This window comes from Culex pipiens, chromosome 3, assembly GCF_016801865.2.
Source record: "Culex pipiens pallens isolate TS chromosome 3, TS_CPP_V2, whole genome shotgun sequence".
Lineage (NCBI taxonomy): Eukaryota > Metazoa > Arthropoda > Insecta > Diptera > Culicidae > Culex > Culex pipiens.
This window is the reverse complement of record NC_068939.1, coordinates 6,834,461-6,857,798: the sequence shown is the minus strand read 5'-3', so window position 1 is coordinate 6,857,798 and position 23,338 is coordinate 6,834,461. Positions and strand designations below refer to the sequence as shown.

The following is a 23,338-nucleotide window of genomic DNA, read 5'->3' as shown; positions in this document are numbered from 1 at the left end:
TTTCAAGGAGACCGGTCGGGAATCGAACCTGGAACCTTCCGCTTATGAGGCGGGAGCCGTAGCCATTAAGCCACGGGCCGGTCCTACAATTCTCTTCCTACACCTTGTTTAAAAAAAACTACCATTACAACTTGACTACAACTACTATTTTCGACTATCTTTATCGACTATTGCTTTTCTTAAAAGAAAAAAAGTATTGCGAATATGTTTTCAAACACAGTCAAGACTCTTACGTCATTACTTATGATAATGGCTCTTCGGATCAGGACCATCCAGAAATCACGTAGACCCCTATTTTTTGGAAATCTCATCCACCCTATTTTCCAAACAAAAAATAAATCAAATCACCTCAAATGTGTCCACTAGAGTGACAAAAAAATTCAAAGTTTTGGAATATCTTAAGATTTTGTAAGGTAAACCAAGTAACTGTGCCAATGTTGCCCCGATCGATTGAAAAAAATGCATGAGAAAATTTAAAAAAATGTATCAAGATTAGAAAAAAATAATTCCACCAAAAGGTGGCGGTAAATATATCGGACCATGGCCAAGTGTGAGATTCTTATGTCAAATTTTAACTTCGCAAAACGATCCGAGTTAGTCCTGACGAGCTAGTAGCGGTTTCAAGAAGATATTTTTGTATGAAAAGATTTGTATCACCAACATTACCGATCAATAGCGACCCTTGAATCTTAACCAAATTTTGCGTAAGGAATCGAGTCAGAAGGCATCCCTGATATCGATTTTTTTTGCACCTTAAAGTCCACGTGATTTATGGGTGGCCCATAATGGAATCAGGAAAAAAATTTATATATTTTTTAAAATATTTTATTTAAGGACAAGCCTTACCCGACAAATTTCGTTCTGCCTTTTTGCCTTCCTCACTGAGGTAAGGCTATAATCCTGCTCTAAAATTGAACTTTTTATTTAAAGCTCGAAAACCCACCATGATGTATACATATCGACTCAGAATCGAAAACTGAACAAATGTCTGTGTGTATGTGTGTGTGTATGTGTGTGTGTATGTGTGTGTGTATGTGACCAATAATGTCACGCAGTTTTCTCAGCACTGGCTGAACCGATTTTGACCAAACTAGTTGCATTCGACTTGGTTTAGGGTCCCATACGGTGCTATTGAATTGTTTGAAGTTTCGATAAGTAGTTCAAAAGTTATGTATAAAAATGTGTTTTCGCATATTTTTGGAAGTTGAATAAATGGCAGTAAACTGAACCAAACATCATCATTATATACATCGTTGAATAGGTAATTCAAAGACCTTTCCAACGAGTCCAAAACATTGAAGATCTGGCAACCCTGTCTCGAGTTCTGACCACTTTAGTGGTATTTATGTACTTTTTTGTAGCCGGATCTCACTTAAATGTATGTAAACAATGTCCGGATCCATCATCCGACCCATCGTTGGTAAGGTAATCGAAAGACCTTTCCAACGAGTCTAAAACATTGAAGATCTGGCAACCCTGTCTCGAGTTCTGACCACTTTAGTGATATTTATGTACTTTTTTGTAGCCGGATCTCACTTAAATGTATGTAAACAATGTCCGGATCCATCATCCGACCCAGCGTTGGTTAGGTAATCGAAAGACCTTTCCAACGAGTCTAAAACATTGAAGATCTGGCAACCCTGTCTCGAGTTCTGACCACTTTAGTGATATTTATGTACTTTTTTGTAGCCGGATCTCACTTAAATGTATGTAAACAATGACCGGATCCATCATCTGACCCAGCGTTGGTTAGGTAATCAAAAGACCTTTCCAACGAGTCTAAAACATTGAAGATCTGGCAACCCTGTCTCGAGTTCTGACCACTTTAGTGATATTTATGTACTTTTTTGTAGCCGGATCTCACTTAAATGTATGTAAACAATGTCCGGATCCATCATCCAACCCATCGTTGGTTAGGTAATCGAAAGACCTTTCCAACGAGTCTAAAACATTGAAGATCTGGCAACCCTGTCTCGAGTTCTGACCACTTTAGTGATATTTATGTACTTTTTTGTAGCCGGATCTCACTTAAATGTATGTAAACAATGTCCGGATCCATCATCCGACCCATCGTTGGTTAGGTAATCGAAAGACCTTCCCAACGAGTCTAAAACATTGAAGATCTGGCAACCTTGTTTCGAGTTCTGACCACTTTGGGTATTTATGTACCTTTTTTGTAGCCGGATCTCACTTAAATGTATGTAAACAATGTCCGGATCCATCATCCGACCCATCGTTGGTTAGGTAATCGAAAGACCTCACCAACGAGTCTAAAACATTGAAGATCTGGCAACCCTGTCTCGAGTTCTGACCACTTTAGTGATATTTATGTACTTTTATGTAGCCGGATCTCACTTAAATGTATGTAAACAATGTCCAGATCCATCATCCGACCCAGCGTTGGTTAGGTAATCGAAAGACCTTTCCAACGAGTCTAAAACATTGAAGATCTGGCAACCCTGTCTCGAGTTCTGACCACTTTAGTATATTTATGTACTTTTTTGTAGCCGGATCTCACTTAAATGTATGTAAACAACGTCCGGATCTATCATCCGACCCATCGTTGGTTAGTCTCGAGTTCTGACCACTTTAGTGATATTTATGTACTTTTTTTGTAGCCGGATCTCACTTAAATGTATGTAAACAACGTCCGGATCCATCATCCGACCCATCGTTGGTTAGGTAATCGAAAGACCTTCCCAACGAGTCTAAAACATTGAAGATCTGGCAACCTTGTTTCGAGTTCTGACCACTTTGGGTATTTATGTACCTTTTTTGTAGCCGGATCTCACTTAAATGTATGAAAACAATGTCCGAATCCATCATCCGACCCATCGTTGGTTAGGTAATCGAAAGACCTTTCCAACGAGTCTAAAACATTGAAGATCTGGCAACCCTGTCCCGAGTTCTGACCACTTTAGTGATATTTATGTACTTTTTTGTAGCCGGATCTCACTTAAATGTATGTAAACAATGTCCGGATCCATCATCCGACCCAGCGTTGGTTAGGTAATCGAAAGACCTCACCAACGAGTCTAAAACATTTAAGATCTGGCAACCCTGTCTCGAGTTCTGACCACTTTAGTGATATTTATGTACTTTTTTATAGCCGGATCTCACTTAAATGTATGTAAACAATGTCCGGATCCATCATCCGACCCATCGTTGGTTAGGTAATCGAAAGACCTCACCAACGAGTCTAAAATATTGAAGATCAGGTAACCCTGCCTCAAGCTATGACCACCTAAGATGCCACTTATGAGCCCTTGAGTAATATGTGTGTTTTTTGTATTCCGAAACTTAACGAAATTAGACGAAATTTGTGTCCAAACCCATTTTTGGAAAAAAGTGAGGAAGGCACCAACCACATAGGTGGATTAAGTTAGTTTTTCGTTTGTTGACGTTTTTAGCTCTTTTGCTTTTTCAGCCTCCTGTGATCAATATTTCATTTTACGTACCCATACAATCGGCAGATTTTCCATTGGCAGATTTTCCGGAATCGGTTCCAGAGTGGCCAAAGTTGTAACTTTTTGGCGTAAGAACCTTCCTTGGACTTATACGAACCCAACCCCAGAAGATGATGTCTAAAGTACTCCAAGAATTCAAGATAACGTGTCGAGAAAAACACAAAGAGTCTGTCCTGCTCGTCCCTAATGTCAGTCCCAAGTAACATTTTTTCCAGGAGTTCTACAAGAGCTCTTCAAGATAGCTACAGCTTAGCAGTTTGGACCGCGGTAGGATAAAATTCTCTTCAAAACTTCTTCAGGAGCTTGGAAGAGTACTTGAAGAGAGTTTTATCCTACCGCGGTCCAAACTGCTATGCTGTAGCTATCTTGAAGAGCTCTAGTAGAACTCCTGGAAAAAAATGTTACTTGGGTATCAACTGACATGAGTGGGATAGACTCCTTGTTAACACTTCGACATTAGCCCATTTACATTGTTTTGCTTGATTTAGTGATTTTTAAGGTTATTAACCATTACAATTTGCCAAAAAGGGTCGCAGAACTCGAATATGATAATTAAGTATATTGAATAAATTCTTATTTGATTGTTTAGAGACCATCCATAAACCAAGTGGACACTGTCGACCTTTTCTGATCAAACTCAAATTTTGCGAGTACAAGAATCCCAAATTTCAGTGAAATCGGACCACCCCTTCTTATTTCGCTTAAAACTTCGTTATGTTAAGAGGTTCTTATTTGTCCAACAAGCAAAAAAAAGTTTCGTAAGTAAAATCGTCTGAGGAACAAGACCAACAAAAAATGTACTGAGCACCCAAGCAGACGGAAATAACTTGGGAATAACATTTTCCGATATTAAAAAAAACTAGGCCAATAACATTTAATGTTATTTATAACAAGATTTGTTATTCGGGTTATGAATTTTTTGTTATTGGATTGTTATTGTAAGAGCAGACTAATAACATTTTAAGTTATTTTTCGAACAAATCTTTGTTATTATTTTTTGTTATTTTAATAACTAATCCAATCATCCCAAGTACAGTTGGAGGTATTCTTCCATGACAAAACATGTTATTCCAAAGTTGTTTTGGCTTTCAACCAATATCAGACCAATAACAAATTTTTTTATGATAACATCAGCTGTGATTAAACCCTTATGTAAAAATGGATTTTTCAAGAAGATTTTATAACATTTTTTGTTATTTTAACAGTATTTGTTATTGAAATGGCATGAATTTTGTTATTACTGTCGGCCCGGGCAATTCTCTGAGATTTTTCGATTTGTTTTTTTAATTTATATATATATTTTTAATTCGGCTGAAACCTTTTTGGTGCCTTCAGTATGCCCAAAGAAACCATTTTGCATCATTAGATTGTCCATAAAATTTTCCATACAAATTTGGCAGCTGTCAAAATTAATGTATGAAAATTCAAGAATCTGTATCTTTTGAAAGAATTAATTGATCGATTTGGTATCTTCGGCAAAGTTGTTGGATAAGGACTACACTGAGAAAAAATTATACACGGTTGAATTTTTTGGTGATTTTTAATTTCACTTTTTGTCACTGAAACTTGATTTGCAAAAAACACTATTTTTATTTTTTTCATTTTTTGGTACGTTTTTCAGAATGTGCAAAAAATCTTTGACCGAGTTATGAATGTTTAAATCTATAAGGATTTTTTTTTCAAAAAATTTAAATATTGGTCGCATTTCTTTTTAAATCGCAAATGTTGAGGTATGATTTATAATAAAACTAAGGTAAATTTATATGAAAATAAATGAACTGTAATCAGATAACACTGTAATAGTTCAATAACAAATTATTTGGGAGCAAAGCATTTTTAAACTGAACCAATCCAACAATCATTTGCATTGCAACACATCAAACATTTTCATTTGAGATGATTCACGCACATCGCTCCTAATTTGCATCCATATGAAATTCACACTTTTATCAACGGGTGCAGTTACCCAAATATTTCTCATCTATGTTAATCTGTCCAAAGAAACGCATCATATCCGTCGGGGACGCTTGTAAAGCTATGAACAAAATTGACTATCCCTGCAGGGGTTGCTTTGTTTGGTGGTCGATGACAGGCAGACTATTATACCAAACGCAAAGTTCTGCGTTCTAAGAATAATCGTGTTTAAGGCTTAAGCGTCCGGTTTGGCACATAGATTGAAATTGCGATCATAACAAGGATCATGACTTATTTCCTCTTCTGTATGTTTCAGCTTGAGACCGGACTTTGCACCCTTCGAATTTTTCGCACTCATGTTTCCTCTGCCAAGAATAATTTTTTTTTAGGATGAACATATGTAAATTAGGAACCACTTCACAAAAAGTGACGAAAATATCTGCGAATTCCTTAAATATTCAAGTATAAAATTAAAGTTATAATTAAGTGAAAAACTCTCCATATCGTCAGCTGTGTGCTATCTTGTGACATAGACCATTTTGGTCGAAAATGAGTTAATGATGACGTTTTGCTATACTTAACAAACACTACAAGATGCTTTAACCCGATTTTGGAAACTCGCTTCCGTTTCCCGGATATCGCAATGCACACTTGTGACATAGACCAATTTATCATCAAAATGATCGTGCACACTTGTGACACGTCATAAATGGTGTTGGAAAATGTGGAAAATTTGTCTTGTTTTTCACAAATTTATGTTGATAAATATTTTCTGAAGGCAATGCAATCTTTTGTTTTTGAAAATATACTGATTAAGTCGGTTAAACTATTGATTTGAGCCTATTTTAGTTTGTATGGGAATTCTGTGCACACTTGTGACACGTAGTACAAATTTACTTTCAAGGCACACTTGTGACACGAGCTTTCCAGATTTTTGTTTACATTATTTACTGTATCTTTTAACTGGTGCAACCAAACTATTTGAAACTTGGAGCGTTTGTTAAGCGATAGTATACAAACCGATTGCTTCAAAAAGTTTGGCTCTACCATTCATAGTTTTGAAAATATTTATCATCAAATAATAAAAATCGATTTTCTCGAATAGTACTAAATGGTCGTTGTCACAAGATAGCACACAGCTGACAATATGTCAAAGATGTTCCCCTATTGTTGGCATGGCAACAAGTCAAAAAAATTCTTTTCAAATTTATCACGCACATCGCAATTAATTTACGTCCATACGAAATTCACACTTTAATCGACGGGAACAGAATCCCCTTTTTTTTGGGAAATCCAATATATTTCTCATCTATGCTAATCTGTCCCCAAAGCCACACTTCGAATCGCACGAATCTATGCGTCGTGGGCATTTGAAAGTGTCCGGCTTAACGGAAATATGCAAATTGCGATCATAACTTATTACCTCGCCTGTCTGTCTCAGCCCAAGTCCGGATTATGAACCCCTCGAGTTATTCACACGCATGTTTCCTCTGCCAAGAAATTACATAACCCTAGTCCGTTAGATTCGTCAACATCTTCACGTGTTTCGAGGGGGGTGACCAAAACTGAACGAAAACAACCGTAAAACCAGTTTAGTGGTGCAGCCGGGCCAATAAAATTTTGGACAAATCTACTCAAGAAAAAAAAAGAAGCCAAAAAGCTGCCCCGAAGGCCTTGAAACCTTCGGCGATCGGAGCGGTAGGTGGGCCCCGGCAAGGCAACTCGGCATGGTCCCACAATGGAAAAGAAACGTAGAATGAAAAACAAACAAACCACAAAAACCGCATGCAAACTCATTGGAGGCAATTGATTTGATTGAATTAGAGAGTGTGAATGAGTGCACGGGAGTTAAATGCGCGGCATTTGGACCCGGTCATAGTCAAAGTTACGGTCAGAAGTCAGACCACCGACCGACCGATCGACGGTCTAGGCGAAAACAATTTGTGACGCCGCGCGGTCGTCGGGTGTTTTGATGGCAGCAACAGGTTAGACTAGTCGTCATCGGATGCCGTCGTCGTCGCCGCTTCAATAACGAGCCCCTCACGATGACGTTGTATTTCCCTGCTGGAGTTACCGTGGAAGGAAGTGATTTGGGATTTTCTTGCAGTTTTCGTTCATTTCTGGGGAAATTATAATTTGTGCGGTTCTTTTCCTCAAACTATCCAGCATCTAGAAGTTATTTTGAAGGTTATTTTGTAACTTTTTTCCTTCAGTAGATTTACTCGATTCTCTAAGCACCCGCAAACTTTGTTCCCAACTTTGAATTAACCAGCTGTTGAATGGTAGTCCACATCTCAAATTAAGGGGATACATACATGTAGAAAATCACAAAATTTCATATTACAGAAAATTTATTAAATCTACTTAAAAGGTGAATTTCAATCACTCCTGAAAGTTTCATGAAGATATTTCATGATTTAACTGAGTTAGAGACGAATCAAGCTCAAAATTTTGCCATGCGCCGCAAGGCAAACTGTCTAACTTTCTGAGCGTTTTCCTTATACACCCAGTTGATTTACCGGTGCCACGATATCTCGAGATGGGACGGACCAAATTGGCTGAAATTTTGGGTTAAGACTCTCAAGACATATCCCGTGTGCATGACGAAGCTTGATTTTGAAATTTTACATTTTAAATCAATACAAAAATCAAAAATTGGCGATTTATTGTATGAAAAACAAAAAAAATATCTTTTTTTTTATATAAACTTTTTGAAAATCAGCCTTCTTCATGCACACGGGACCGGTTTAATGAGTCTTCACCAAAATTTTGAGCCGATTTGGTCGAAGCAATGTTGAGATATCGAGGCATCCGTTTTTTGAAACTGCTCACTTCAAATAGCTATATCTCAGCAATGATACAACTAAATGTCTTCAAATTTGTTTTGTAAATAAATGAAAATGTATAATTTAATGCCCAGAAAACATATTTAAAAAAAAGTTTAAGTGTGTGCTCAAACCAACCTCTGACATTTTTGTCGATTTACATGTATGTAACCCATCAAATGAAATGAAAAATAATAATTTATGCAAATAGATAAAATATTAAAGCATTTTAAAATTCAGCCCCTTTTGTCCCTGGTCACGAATCCGAGCTCCATTTTTCGATATCTCGTGACGGAGGAGCGTAAATAAAAAAATGTTTCACAAATTCTGCCATTTTTCGTTATTTGACAATGCAAAATTTGGGGGGGGGGGGGGGGGCTCAAACTTTGTTGAGGCCTTCTCTATGACCATTATTGTGCCCAGAATATGGGACTTTTTCTCAAAACCTCGCTGCACAAGCTGATTATTGTTCATTGAGCTATTTTAGGACTCTGGGCCAAATATGAGCAAAATCGGTCAACATTTACCCATTGATACTCAAAGGTGAAGTTTGAATGGTAAAAACTGAAAAAAATGTATGGAAAACTCAACTTTATTACGGTTTGGTCTGCACGGTGCCCTACTTTCATCCAAATATTCCCAAAAGTGAGATTCGTATTAAAAATTCAATGCTCTCCAACTTAACAGAAAAAAATTTAAATTTTGAAAGGTTGAAAATTTGGCAGGTTGAATATTTCCTCTTTTTTGAGTAATAATATTCCATAAAAAAATGTGTAAAAATGTGAATATTCACCAATTCCTGATATAATTTTACACATTTTTTTGGACACAAAATCTGTCACCATTTCCTGATGAATATGACCATAATTTTTTTTTCTTTGTTTGTAGAACAGACCAAAGCTGTAAAACTTCATCCTGAAAAGTTATGAGCGTTTGAAAATAGCCACTTTTGCATGAAAAATATTTTTTTAATTGCTTTAGGCTCGGGTATCAATGCAAAATTTGCACAGAAGCATAAAAACCCAAAAAAAAACATTTTCCGCTTGTGGAGCAGGGGGTCATTTTTTTCTGGGCACCCTAATAACCATCCATACAAGTCTTCATAAAATTTTGGCAGCTGTCCATTCAAAAATTCGAAAATATTTAACTTTTGAATGAATCTTCTGATCAATTTGATGTCTTGGGCAAAGTTGTAGGCATTGTTGAGGAATATTCAGTAAAAATAGGTACACGAAAAAAACATTTTTACAATATTCTATATAAAAAAGTTTTTTTTTATTTTACAATATTTTTTTTTTTTGCCCAACAAAAACTTTTTTGGATTGTAAATTCGATTTTAAATTTTAATTTGAATGAAGTTTAATAATTAATGCGACCAATAATTCGATTTATTGAAAAAATCCGTATTGATTCAAAAAAGCAAATCAAAGATTTTTTGCCCGGTCTGGAAAGTTGGCATAAAACATATAAGTAAAAAATGTTTTTGTTGCAAATAGGGCTTTAGTGACAAAAAGTGTGATTAAAATTGATAATTTTTTCGTGTATCATTTTTTTCAGTGTAGTCCTAATCCATACCTACAATTATGCCCAAGACACCAAACATTTTGATAATGAAAAAAATATATAAAAAGAAATGGGTTATTCCAAGCTACGATTAGGCCGTTGCAAATATTTTTCAAAGTCTATGTCGCCGACCCTCCCCCTCCCCCTTTAAATCGGTTCGAAAAAATCAAGGGGCAAAACATTTTATTTATTTTTTTCAAAAAACTTCTACATTTTAAAGCAAATAGAAGTCTAACGAACTGAAAACAATTAGAAAAGCATTTTCCTGCGTTTAAAATCATGTTTAGCATGTCTGGAATCGATAAAAAATATTGAATTTTTTTTGTGGAATTCCAATGTACAGGACCGTAAATCTCTTCAATACTTAAATATTTTGAAAACTAATGATTACAAAACAAACGGACAGGTGTAAAATGCACTTAAAAATACTTTTTTAATTCAAATGTTGAGACCATGGCTTGTTATTTCAATTTTAATCTATTTTTATTTTTTTTTGTTTCGAGACAAACATATGATACAAATCACCTCTATGCTACGGTACACCCAGAACCACTCTACGCGCGCGTTATATGTCACGTATGCTACACTAGGAACAAAAATGCCCGAAAAATAGAAAGTGACCAAACAACTCCGAAAAACCCTCCTACCTACAAGTTGCATAGCGCCGAGTTATCACTTTTGACTCCAACCGGCTGGTTGCTGGTCAGATTGGTTTTACTCTCAGCAATAATCCACCTAAAATTTGTCCCTTTAGGGTCAACGGCAATTCGAAAGGGATAGATATAACGGTTAAAGCTATAGGAATTGGTGGATTCATAACTATAAAATTGGATATCCCACGCCAATGTGGGTGCATCTCGTCATCATTGGAATTTTGATACTTTAGCGACTCAAACACAATCCAGTGATGTTTTCAAATATTCAAAACAGACTTAAGAACCATAAACAAATAAGGCATAATAGAGTTCAGACAGTTCATGGACGCAGCATTTGCCGAACTATGCAATGCAGTCTTCCTTGGCTGTGATCGATTAATCATTATGAATCAGAGAACAAAACCGGAAACAAGACATGCCTTCAAGGTAGCTTCTGCATCCTCGTTCCTCAACATTAATCTCAAATCAGTAAAAACTCTGCTAACTGTAGTTGGATTGTAGTATCGATACTGATTAAACATTGCCCTAAATCCAAATTGTCACTTACGTCATTTCGTGTGACTTCCACCGCTTGAACTCTCGCAGTAGGCCATGTAGGCCACCTTGATATCAATTCCGCGTGCAGACCCTTGCGTTGCCCCTTCCTGTCCAGTCGTGTTTCATCGGCCTACTGCGTTGCGTTGATTTTTTTTTTTGCACAGATTCGTCTACGGCTTGTCATATTTCGCTTCATTGAATTTCGGCCTGCCCAAATACGGTGCAAGCCTAGTTCGGACCACTTCGAAGAATGCAGCCAGCATCTTTCGTCGCCAACACGTCAACGACGGCAATATGTTAATTCATGGTCCACTAATTGGGAAGCAAATTCAAACCATTCGATTGTCATTCGAAATGACGGCCGGGAAACCTAAATGTCTATAAGGTTTGTATATTTTTTTTTGCCGGTTGCTGAGATGGGAGGAACTAAGCGTTTAACACACATTGACGTGTTGAACCGTTTTGACTTGTCACGGCTGTGAGGTCAATCAGTGGAACGATTAATTTGACAGGATTTTCAAATGTGCGAACGGTGCAGTTTAAACTTCAAGGTGGTTCCGCAGGAAATGAAAGTATTTTGTTTAAGGAAATAAGCGAAACTTCAAATATATTGTCCATGTTCTTTGAGTAAGGATACGAGGATTAAGGAGTATAGCTGCTCAGCCTTGACTTTTTGTAGTCCACCGATGTCCACCTGAGATGTTTGATAGAACTTTTATTGAAAATAAACACATTGGAGATCTGGCAACCCATTCTAATGTTGTTGGAATTTATACAACTTTTCGAAACTGTATTATAAAAATTATGATAAACATAAATTGTTGAAACTACATTTATTTACAATGTAATCATGTTTTTGACGAAATTTTCGAATAGGTCACAAATTAAAAAAATGGCAACACTGTTCTGAGGTATCTTGATAAAATTCTTAGTTTAAAAAAGCTATAATTATTTTTAATACATAAAAACGAAACTATTGGCACTACGCCCCCCGGGGCATGGCCTTCCTCTAACGTGGGATTTCTGCTCCAGCGCCTCTGACGAGACAGGAGAAACCGGGACCGACGTTTTACTTCACCATCCGATAGAAGCTCAGTGGATAAGGCGGGAATCGAACCCGCGTCTCATAGCATCATCGGGATCGGCAGCCGAAGCCGCTACCCCTGCGCCACGAGACCCACCCATTTTTAATACATGTGAATATTTAATTACATGTACAATTTGGATTATTATGCACGATTAATTATTCAGTTGATTGATTCAGTTTAAAAAATGATTGAACTATGCGCTCTTAATAAATATTAAAAAAAAAACATTGACGCAGTAAATAAGAGAAATATTGTATTAAGTTAAAGTAATTTATTTTTATTTCAGAGAACTAATCTCCTATTAAAAATCATTTGCTAAAAACCATTCCACATTTTACCAAATTTTAGTGCTACCAAAGTTTTTTTTTTTTAAGTTTTTTGCCATCTCTTTTCGACACTATTTTGATACATAATCAACATATTTGAGGGATTTCAAGAGTTTGAAATATTATTTTAAACAGGATTTCATGAGGTTTTGAAATTTGAAAATTATTCCAAGCTATTTGAAGTAAGGGCAAATATTGATAAAATTAAGAGGTAATTCAGGTACAACCAACTTAGAAACAGAAATGTGCCAACCATTTTTTTTTCAGGATCTTTTCCAAGTTTATTTTAACAGTTTTCATGGGTTAAATCTGAAAAATTAAAGCAAAACACAAAAAACTAAAGAATATAAATTTAGTCAAAGCAGTCAATTCAAATTGTCTTTTTATTAGAATTTAGCAGTTCTGTTCCAGGATGATACATTTGCAATTCAGAGATTTGGAGAACCTTTCAACTGAGATCAATTCATAAGCCTTTGCAGGGAGAGTAAATATTTCTACGTTTAGATTTTGCTAGCTGAGTGCTCTTTTAAAAAACGAAGTTGACTTTATAGCTGTCGGCCACCATTGCTAGTACCAACCACTAGTGTCTTCCTTTTATCTACAAGGACTTCGCCGCCCTGGGCTCCTAAGTGTATGAAAGTATGGCACGGAGCGACGGCGCCGAATACCCATATTTACACAAAGAATTTTAGAGCGCCCGCCGCGGGATTCGAACCTGCGACCTCTGGATTGTGAGTCCAGTGCGCGGTCCGATTGATCCACACGGGCGGGACTCTTTTAGGGAATATAAATATTGAGAAAAAACCCTAGATCTATGTTTGTTTGGTTTTAAGTGGTCTAAAACATTGCAATTTTCAACGAGTTTTGCAAAAACCACTATTTAAAAAAAATCATGACTTCGCGTCATTTCCACCGCTTTTAGCTGTCTTGGACCCTTTGCTGTTTGAAGTTCTCGGGACTGCTATTTTGAAGTTCTCGGACCAAAGTGCCTAGGTCGGAAAATATTTTTTTTCTTCAGATTTCCAGGAAAATTTTACGTAGCAAACTCGAAAACGGGGTTTTGAGGTATAATTTTATTTTTAGACGAAACTATGGTATAAAAGTTGTTTTTTTGAGTCCAATTAAAACAAAAATAAAAACTAACTTAATCCACCTATGTGGTTGATGCCTTCCTCACTTTTTAACAAAAATGGGTATATGAGTGGTTTCATCATTTTTTTAGATCCAGAAAAAAGAACACAATGTATAACTTATGTGGTCATAACTCGAGACAGGGTAGCCAGATCTTCAATGTTTTGGACTCTTTGGAAAGGCCTTTCAATTACCTAACCAACGATGGGTCGGATGATGGATCCGGACATAGTTTACATACATTGAAGTGAGATCCGGCTTCAAAAAAGTACATAAATATCACTTAAGTGGTCATAACTGGAGACAGGGTTGCCAGATCTTGGAAAGGCCTTTTAATTACCTAACCAACGATGGGTCGGATGATGGATCCAGACATAGTTTACATACATTTAAGTGAGATCCGGCTTCAAAAAAGTGCATACATATCACTTAAGTGGTCATAACTCGAGACAGGGTTGCCAGATCTTCAATGTTTTGGACTCATTGGAAAGCCTTTCAATTACCTAACCAACGATGGGTAACATGATGGATCCGGACATAGTTTACATACATTTAAGTGAGATCGGGCTTCAAAAAAGTACATAAATATCACTTAAGTGGTCATAACTCGAGACAGGGTTGCCAGATCTTCAATGTCTTGGACTCATTGGAAAGGCCTTTTAATTACCTAACCAACGATGGGTCGGATGATGGATCCAGACATAGTTTACACACATTTAAGTGAGATCCGGCTTCAAAAAAGTACATAAATATCACTTAAGTGGTCATAACTCGAGACAGGGTTGCCAGATCTTCAATGTTTTGGACTCATTGGAAAGGCCTCTCAATTGCCTAACCAACGATGGGTCGGATGATGGATCCGGACATAGTTTACATACATTTAAGTGAGATCCGGCTTCAAAAAAGTACATAAATATCACTTAAGTGGTCATAACTCGAGACAGGGTTGCCAGATCTTCAATGTCTTGGACTCATTGGAAAGGCCTTTCAATTACCTAACCAACGATGGGTCGGATGATGGATCCGGACATCGTTTACATGCATATAAATGAGATCCGGGTATTTGTGAAAACACATTTTTATGCATAACTTTTGAACTACTTATCGAAACTTCAAACAATTCAATAGCGATGTATGAGACCCTAAACCAAGTCGAATGCAACTGGTTCGATCAAAATCGGTTCAGCCAGTGCTGAGAAAACTCAGTGAGAATTTTGGTCACATACATACATACACACACATACACACACACATACACACACACATACACACACACATACACACACACATACACACACACAGACATTTGTTCAGTTTTCGATTCTGAGTAGATATGTATACATGAAGGTGGGTCTAGGAGCTTTAAATAGAAAGTTCATTTTTAGAGCAGGATTATAGCCTTACCTCAGTGAGGAAGGCAAAAATAAATCAATAAAAAAAACAAAATAAAAAAGCATTTTTTTTGAGGATCTTTTCCAAGTTTATTTTAACAGTTTTCATGGGTTAAATCTGAAAAATTAGAGCAAAACACAAAAAAAAAACTATAGAATAGGGTAATTCTCTACCAACTCACACGAAATCGGGAAAAGTTGCCCCGACCCCTCTTCGATTTGCGTGAAACTTTGTCCTAAGGGGTAACTTTTGTCCCTGATCACGAATCCGAGGTCCGTTTTTTGATATCTCGTGACGGAGGGGCGGTACGACCCCTTCCATTTTTGAACATGCGAAAAAAGAGGTGTTTTTCAATAATTTGCAGCCTGAAACGGTGATGAGATAGAAATTTGGTGTCAAAGGGACTTTTATGTAAAATTAGACGCCCGATTTGATGGCGTACTCAGAATTCCGAAAAAACGTATTTTTCATCGAAAAAAACACTAAAAAAGTTTTAAAAATTCTCCCATTTTCCGTTACTCGACTGTAAAAAATTTTGGAACATGTCATTTTATGGGAAATTTAATGTTCTTTTCGAATCTACATTGTCCCAGAAGGGTCATTTTTTCATTTAGAACAAAATTTTTCATTTTAAAATTTCGTGTTTTTTCTAACTTTGCAGGGTTATTTTTTAGAGTGTAACAATGTTCTACAAAGTTGTAGAGCAGACAATTACAAAAATTTTGATATATAGACATATGGGGGTTGCTTATAAACATCACAAGTTATCGCGATTTTACGAAAAAAAGTTTTGAAAAAGTTACTTTTAGCGTTTCTCTTTGTTTCGTCGTCCGTGTCTGTCGCGGGTGACCATGAACGGCCATGATCGATGACGACCAACTTTTTCAAAACTTTTTTTCGTAAAATCGCGATAACTCGTGATGTTTATAAGCAAACCCCTTATGTCTATATATCAAAATTTTTGTAATTGTCTGCTCTACAATTTTGTAGAACATTGTTACACTCTAAAAAATAACCCTGCAAAGTTAGAAAAAACACGAAATTTTAAAATGAAAAATTTTGTTCTAAATGAAAAAATGACCCTTCTGGGACAATGTAGATTCGAAAAGTACATTAAATTTCCCATAAAATGACATGTTCCAAAAATTTTTACAGTCGAGTAACGGAAAATGGGAGAATTTTTAAAACTTTTTTAGTGTTTTTTTCGATGAAAAATACGTTTTTTCGGAATTCTGAGTACGCCATCAAATCGGGCGTCTAATTTTACATAAAAGTCCCTTTGACACCAAATTTCTATCTCATCACCGTTTCAGGCTGCAAATTATTGAAAAACACCTCTTTTTTCGCATGTTTAAAAATGGAAGGGGTCGTACCGCCCCTCCGTCACGAGATATCAAAAAACGGACCTCGGATTCGTGATCAGGGACAAAAGTTACCCCTTAGGACAAAGTTTCACGCAAATCGAAGAGGGGTCGGGGCAACTGCTGTGTGAGTTGGCGGAGAATTACCCAATATAAATTCAGTCAAAGTAGTCCGTATTTTTTTGTTTGGTTTTAAGTGGTCTAAAACATTGCAATTTTCAACGAGTTTTGCAAAAACCACTATTTAAAAAAAATCATGACTTTGCGTCATTTCCACCGATTTTAGCTGTCTAGGACTCTTGCTGTTTGAAGTTCTCGGGACTGCTGTTTTGAAGTTCTCGGGACCAAAGCGCCTAGGTCGGAAAATATATTTTTTCTTCAGATTTCCAGGAAAATTTTACGTAGCAAACTCGAAAACGGGGTTTTGAGGTATGATTTTATTTTAAGACGAAACTATGGCATAAAAGTTGTTTTTTTTTTTGAGTCCAATTAAAAAAAATAAAAAAATAAATCAACAAAAAAAAACTTCAAAATAGCAAATAATTTGCAAAAATCAAGAGAACTATTCAAAAATAACTTTGAGTTGAAAAAATAAATAGATTATGTTTAGAAGTTTTCGATTTTTCATGCTTTTCTTGTCCAACATAAAAAAACGTAGAACATGTTTGAAAAATATGGATTTTTTCGATTATCATGCGAACAGCATCTAATTCCAGCGTTGTCATATCAGCACTTTCACATTCAATTACAGTTCATTAAAAGCGTTTTCAAATTAAGTGATAAATATCTCAATAAGAAAAGAGCAAGCAAGTTTCTGTCAAAAGTTTCGCAAAAATTAGTTGTTAAAATAGTGAAAATCGCCAAATTGGATGAAGTTTGGAGTGCTTAACCTGCCAAACATACGAAATTTTCCCCTGACTTATTTGTTTCGGCAGATAAAATCAAGCATTATTTTTGTAAAGATATTTGAGAAATCCTTAAATTTTTATTAACATTTTGCAGCGTTTTTTATTGAAAAGACCAAATAAGTTTTGAAGATACTAAAATGCCTGTGACAAAAATCAGGGTGCAAAAGCTCTGGTTGTCCGTTAAAAAAATACTCTAAAAATGCAAATATAAAAAAAAACAAGTATCATAAAAAAACAAAAGGTATCCGCTTATTTTTTCATTAAAACTAAAATTCAGTACGTTAACCAATCCTTGTCCGAGGAGTCTTGCCTCACATCTGCCGTCTGAATCCGTTACCTTCGTGATTGACGCCACCGTCGGTCAATTGCAGTTCGTCGTCCAAAGGAACCCTTAATTGCGCACCGCCGTCGCGACGCCGCCTACTGCCATTGACAAAGGGAGAATTGTTGACCCACACACGCGACGGCGCAGAGTGCATTAAAGCTCAGCTCAGGTGGACTACGACGGACGGTCGGACGAACTCCCAAGGTGTCCAAAGTGCAGGTGTGAGTTGCACAAATCTCCATGGTGAGGCCCGGTGCCGTGTCTGACTGTCTGTGAACGTCAGTTATTTGTGAGGAAAGGGGGAGGGAAAACAAAACAAAAATTCTGACCCAATCGTTCAATTTAGCGCGCGAGCAAAGTCGGGGAGAGCTTTCAATCAATTCAAACTTTGAACCGCGACCACGACGTGAAGACCGTCGCCGCGGTGACTTCGAGAAGCAGCGTGAAGAAAGAAGCCGACTTTTTCGTAATCTCGAGCCTTGGTCCATTGTTGGAGGTCGGTCGGTGGCTGGAAATGGCAACCAGCAGCAGATTTTCAATATTTTCAAAGCGGCGTATTAGAACATGGTTGAGCAGCTCAAAGTCAACAACAGTCAACAGTTGAGCATAATTTTTAATTAGCCTATTGTTCGGAAGAAGCCTGGTCCATTAGACCTAACGAGAAGGTGTGGCGAAATTGATGATCGATCATCGAGCCGGTTAGCCAATGTTTGACAATGTCTCAAGGATTGCTCATGGGGAGTAATTTTTCAAGTTCGATGCAAATTTCCGCGACTATGATCAATCTTTTGAGATAGGGGAATTATGATCGTATGATTCAAACAAGCAAACACTTTTGATAGATATTTAATTTATTCAAAAAATACATTCACTCTGCATGATCATTCAAATGATTGATGTCATACGCATTAGAAGATAGTTTTTCAGGATTCCACACAACAAATGTAACTATAATTCTTTGTTCCCATTTTAAAGCAGATAAGATGAACAAAATCAACCAATTTGACTAGAACAATTAAAAAACGATTAGTGTGAGTTTATCAAAAAGTACACATAGCAATTCGGAACCAGCGAAGCATGTAATGTAAAGCTCGATCTAAATGACGCTATGCTATGGTCCGTTAATTCTTCGTCATGCCAACATGACATTTAGTTGAGAATTGTGAACAACAAATTATGAATTATGAATCAAAGAAATTTTTTTTTTCTATGTTCACATAATTATTTTTTCAAAAATTGCATATTAGGATGCAACAAAAATTACTTTTCACAGAGATTTTTTGTTTTAAATGACTACTGATTGGCTACTAAAATGTTTATTTTCAATATCACTGGCATAAAGGTCAGATCTTTGCACGTGTTTTGATACACAGGGCTTCAATGTTTGGCTATTTTTCAAATCGGCTGCAGCTAAAAAGATAGACGATTTTCAAATTGTAAAATTTCAACGAACATTTTGGACTATTTGATATAGTAGACTCTCTGTGCGTCGGTATTGAAGGGACCATCAAGAGCGGAAGATATCAAATTATAGAATGAATAAATCAAAGCATGTTTTGAAGGGACTAAAAATTGTATTGACAGATTGAGCAATATTAATATCGGGAAGATCGACAGCAAGATAATCGACTTTTTTTTAAACTAGCCTAATTAACTCGCATTTTTTACATTTTCCAAATTTTGAATGCGTACATCCTTATGTAAATTCCCATTTCTACCAACAACTGAAGATATGAAACATTTATTTGTATAAAAAATGTACTGTGAAATATAATTTAAAATTATTATTTTTTCTATTTAAGGGGTTAGAATCACAAAATTTCATGTTTCAGAAAATTTATTAAATCAACTTAATAGATGATTTTCAATCACTCCTGAAAGTTACATACGATTTAAGCCGAACGTTTTTCTCTGAACACAGAGCTGATTTACGGGTGCCACGATATCTCGAGATGAGATGGACCAAATTGGGTTCTAAAATAAAGCTTAGATTACTGATATTATTGTTTACAGCGATAAAGCTTATTTTTATGAGTACAATGACCCTTTGTACGACCAAAAAGAGTTTGATATGGATTTTTTAATCAATTTTGAAAAATTAACCTCGCGGTCCTTCTTGACAGAAAAGTTCCTACTTGACAGCTCGTCCCATGGGGACCATAGTTGATCCATTGAAAACATGTTGTCTTGCAATTATTTTTTTTTTTGCATTAAAATGAAAAAAAGTGATCAGAAATGGTTTTTGATCGTATTTTTTACCGTTGTACATAAAAATTGACATAGGGCTTAAGTCCCCAATTGGATGAAATTTGGGGTGAAGACTCGCAAGACATATCTCGTGTGCATAACGAAGCCCGATTTTGAAATTTTGCATTAAAAAAAATACAAAATCGAATACTTTTTTTTATCTTTTTTCAAAATAAACTTTTTGAAAATCGGCCTTCGTCATGAACACAGAACCGGTTTAACGAGTCTTCAACAAAATTTTGAGCCGATTTGGTTAGTGTAGTGTTGAAATATCGTGGCACCCGTTTTTCGAAAATGCTAACTTCATATAGCTGCATCTCAGAAATGATACAACCAAATGTCTTCAAATTTATTTTGTTTATAGTTGAAAATGTATATTTTAATGTCCTGAAAACAGATTTAAAAAAAGTTTAAGTTTGTGCTCAAACCAACCTCTGACATTTTTGCCGATTTACATGTATGTAACCCCTTAAAAATGAAGGAGGAAATTTTTTAAACTTTCATTTTCAGATAAATTAATAAAGTTATTGTAAATTACCCCACACTCTTCCTCCCATTTCTTCTACACAGAAAAAAAAATCATGGTAATATTACATCTGGGAAGGGGTACATCTTTTAAGTCAGAAAAAAGGTGTAATTTTACCTCTGGAAATGTGTAATTTTACCACTTTTCTGGTGTAATGTCACTTTTTCAGTCTAAATTGAGGTAAAATTACATCATAAACGAGGTAATATTCAACCTTCAAAAATTACAGCTTCCAAATTTACATTATTTTTTTCTGTGTACTCTATCACAATTTCTTCAAAAAATTAAGAAGCAAGCAAAATACCACATTATATTGTCATTGAAAAATGTGTAAAATCTATTGTTACTAATTAACAATATATTTCTTAACGCTCATGTATGCGTTATTAATTGAACAATGATTTTTATGATTTGTTATTGCATTTGTTATTGACATTTGTTATTGCTTCAGCATTTTACTTTTAACAGTATCATCTAAGCCAAGCAGTACAATAAAACGCATTACACCTTCTCAAAATCTACCAACCTTTCAGCGCCCAAATCTCCTTCTGCTGAATCCCTTCGTAGATCTGCTGCAGCTCGTCGTAGCACAGTTCCGACAGCTCACCCGGCTCGGCGATCGAAATCAACCCGTAGATGACCGAGGTGTGCTGGAGGATCTCCTTACTGCGCAACGCCCTGGTCCCACCCAGAATCATCCCGGCCCCACTTTGGGCGCCCTTGGTCTTCTTCTGATGGCCACAGAACTTGCCCCCGCAGCCGGTTTCATTCCGGGGTGGCGTCGGCTGTGGGGCCAACCGACGGTAATTGGTTCCGTTGACGGAGGTTGCCGTCGTAGCTACAACGACCAGGACGACAACCGTCACGATCGCTAGCCTGGTTGAGACCATGATTGCACTTGCTTCTTTCTTCAGCTGCCGCTTGTTTCTTCACTAATTGATCCAAAACCACCGTCGACGTTCACCTACTTTTCGCGCGTTGATCTTCTTTCGATGCACTCTCTTGCACTCTCCGATGCAGCACAGATGAATCACACACTCACACTCACTGTTGGCAACGCATAATCCGTCGCTCAGTTGCACATTTTCACTGGCACAGGCTTGGGAAACACCCTCGTGGCCACCACTTCTTGAACCGATATGTGGACCAGCCGGAACAGGCTTCTTTCATTGAGTAATACACCTTCTTTTTTTTTGGGAGATATTGTTTCACCTCTCTTTATCGCGGTTCACCTTCATCTGCTCTTTCTCTCATTTGCAGACTTGGCCGACCGAATTTCGGCTCACTTCCTTACGTAATATTTATTATCACCTCCCCTCTCGTCGGTCCAGACCAGGCCAAGAAATGACCCACTGCGGACTGCCTGTCTCGGTTCAGCTGTACGGACACGCGATTTCAAAAAATGAAACAAAAAAAAACACACCAAAGAAAATTCCGCGTCGTCGTTTAGCCTTCTTTTCACTCTCCTCACGCGACAAGATCTACAACCACGCTACGGGCCGCGCGTAATCTCTCGGTATTACTGATCGTACCAAATCACTCTCACTATCCAGCGACTACTTGTTCGCCACGAAGACGACCACACCGATGATCCTGTCCCGCCAACGGCAATCGATCAATTAAGGTGCAACCGACGGCGGACGGTCGATTATGAAGAGCTGTTCAGCTCAGATTGATGCGTTTCGGATGAGACACGCCAACCACAGACCACGAGTTACGTCGACCAGCTGCGAACGCGATCACCAACGGACTGACTCGGGTCGGGTCGAGCGCTCCAGCGTCAAGCCCGCCTAGCATTGGCCTAGCCAGGGGGACACACAACAAAAACACTACCGAAATGACTGTGGACGCGGAGCGACTGCACGACACACCGTGGCCCGGGCCCGAAAAAAAGCTCCCCCAAAAATAAGACTATGCTGCGCTTGGTGAACCAACTACGTGCGGGAGAAGATCAAGTTGGAGCGCACGCAAGATCGTAGTAGCTGCGCAAAAGCTCTCTCTCTCGCTCGCTGTTTGGCGTGTGGCGAGAGCGCGCAAACTTTCGCTCTCGATCAAGCGCACATGGGTCAGCTAGTAGATCAGAGAGCTCTGTGGGATTCTGGACAGCCAGATTTTCTTTCTTGGTTTATGCTGGGGAAGAGAACGTGAGCGAGATGTGCCGGCTACTAAGATGATATATTTTCTCTTTGGAATTTTACTTTACGCTCTGTGTGAGAGGAATTCTAAAAGAAGAGAGAATGAGAGAGAGAGGCAATGCAGGTGGTTTCAATTGAATTTGAACTGATGGAGAAGTATGATACTTTACTAAATAGTTATGTTTTAAATTTGCTGTTTGTAATCCAATCCTTTTTCAGGTTATAATTAATACGTCACGCTAGTGATTAAGGCAATTTTTGCGAAATTATCAAAAACATAAAAGGGAAAAACAATGATTAGTTTTGTTGAAAGTTGCTCAAAAAGACTTATTTAGTCTAAGGTACAATATCATTAGGTATTTTTTCTGGCCTTCTAATCTCCAACTCCCCTTAATTAAGATCGCAGATGGTTTAAAATTGTACCACTGTGCAAGCAATGTCCATACTCGATCACACGATTTTTTTATTGTTCGTTGATGTCAACAGCTTCAGAAAATCGAATCATGGAAAAAAATGTACCTCTAATTTTCTTACTTTCAACATCATGTTCAAGTTTTGCTACCCCATTTTAGTAAATTTTTAGATGTTGAGTGCCTGTCACATTACCAAATGAATTTTCTCAATAGTTCACCACCGGCGTTTTGACCACTATCTTGAATTTAAAAATTTCAAATCCCCTGAGCAAAAAAAAAACATTTATTGTTATGAATCAAAATGGTGGCTCCAAAAAATTGCCCAAAAAAAATAGAAATTTTTCAAAATAAGTGAATACATTTCAATAAGCACCTTATAATCGTCGTGTCAATACATTCAAAAAACTTTTAAACAGAAAAAGCATTGGCGTCACAAATGTTCCGATAAGATCGTACAAATACCGTCGGGTCAGGCGTTGTCCTTAGCTAAAGTGTTCAGAAATTTCGGCCATGGTTATTGGGGG

General features: G+C 37.1%; 1 protein-coding gene across 1 annotated transcript in view; it reads right to left on the bottom strand.

The window, feature by feature from the left end:
• Positions 1–22,145, bottom strand: part of LOC120419772 (nose resistant to fluoxetine protein 6-like) — a 34,158-nt gene extending 12,013 nt beyond the window's left edge. The window contains exon 1 of the mRNA XM_039582602.2: positions 20,793–22,145. Within this exon, the coding sequence (XP_039438536.1) occupies positions 20,793–21,156 (364 nt within the window). The 5' untranslated portion in view covers positions 21,157–22,145. The remainder of the gene's footprint in view (positions 1–20,792) is intronic.
• Positions 22,146–23,338: the final 1,193 nt, after the last annotated feature.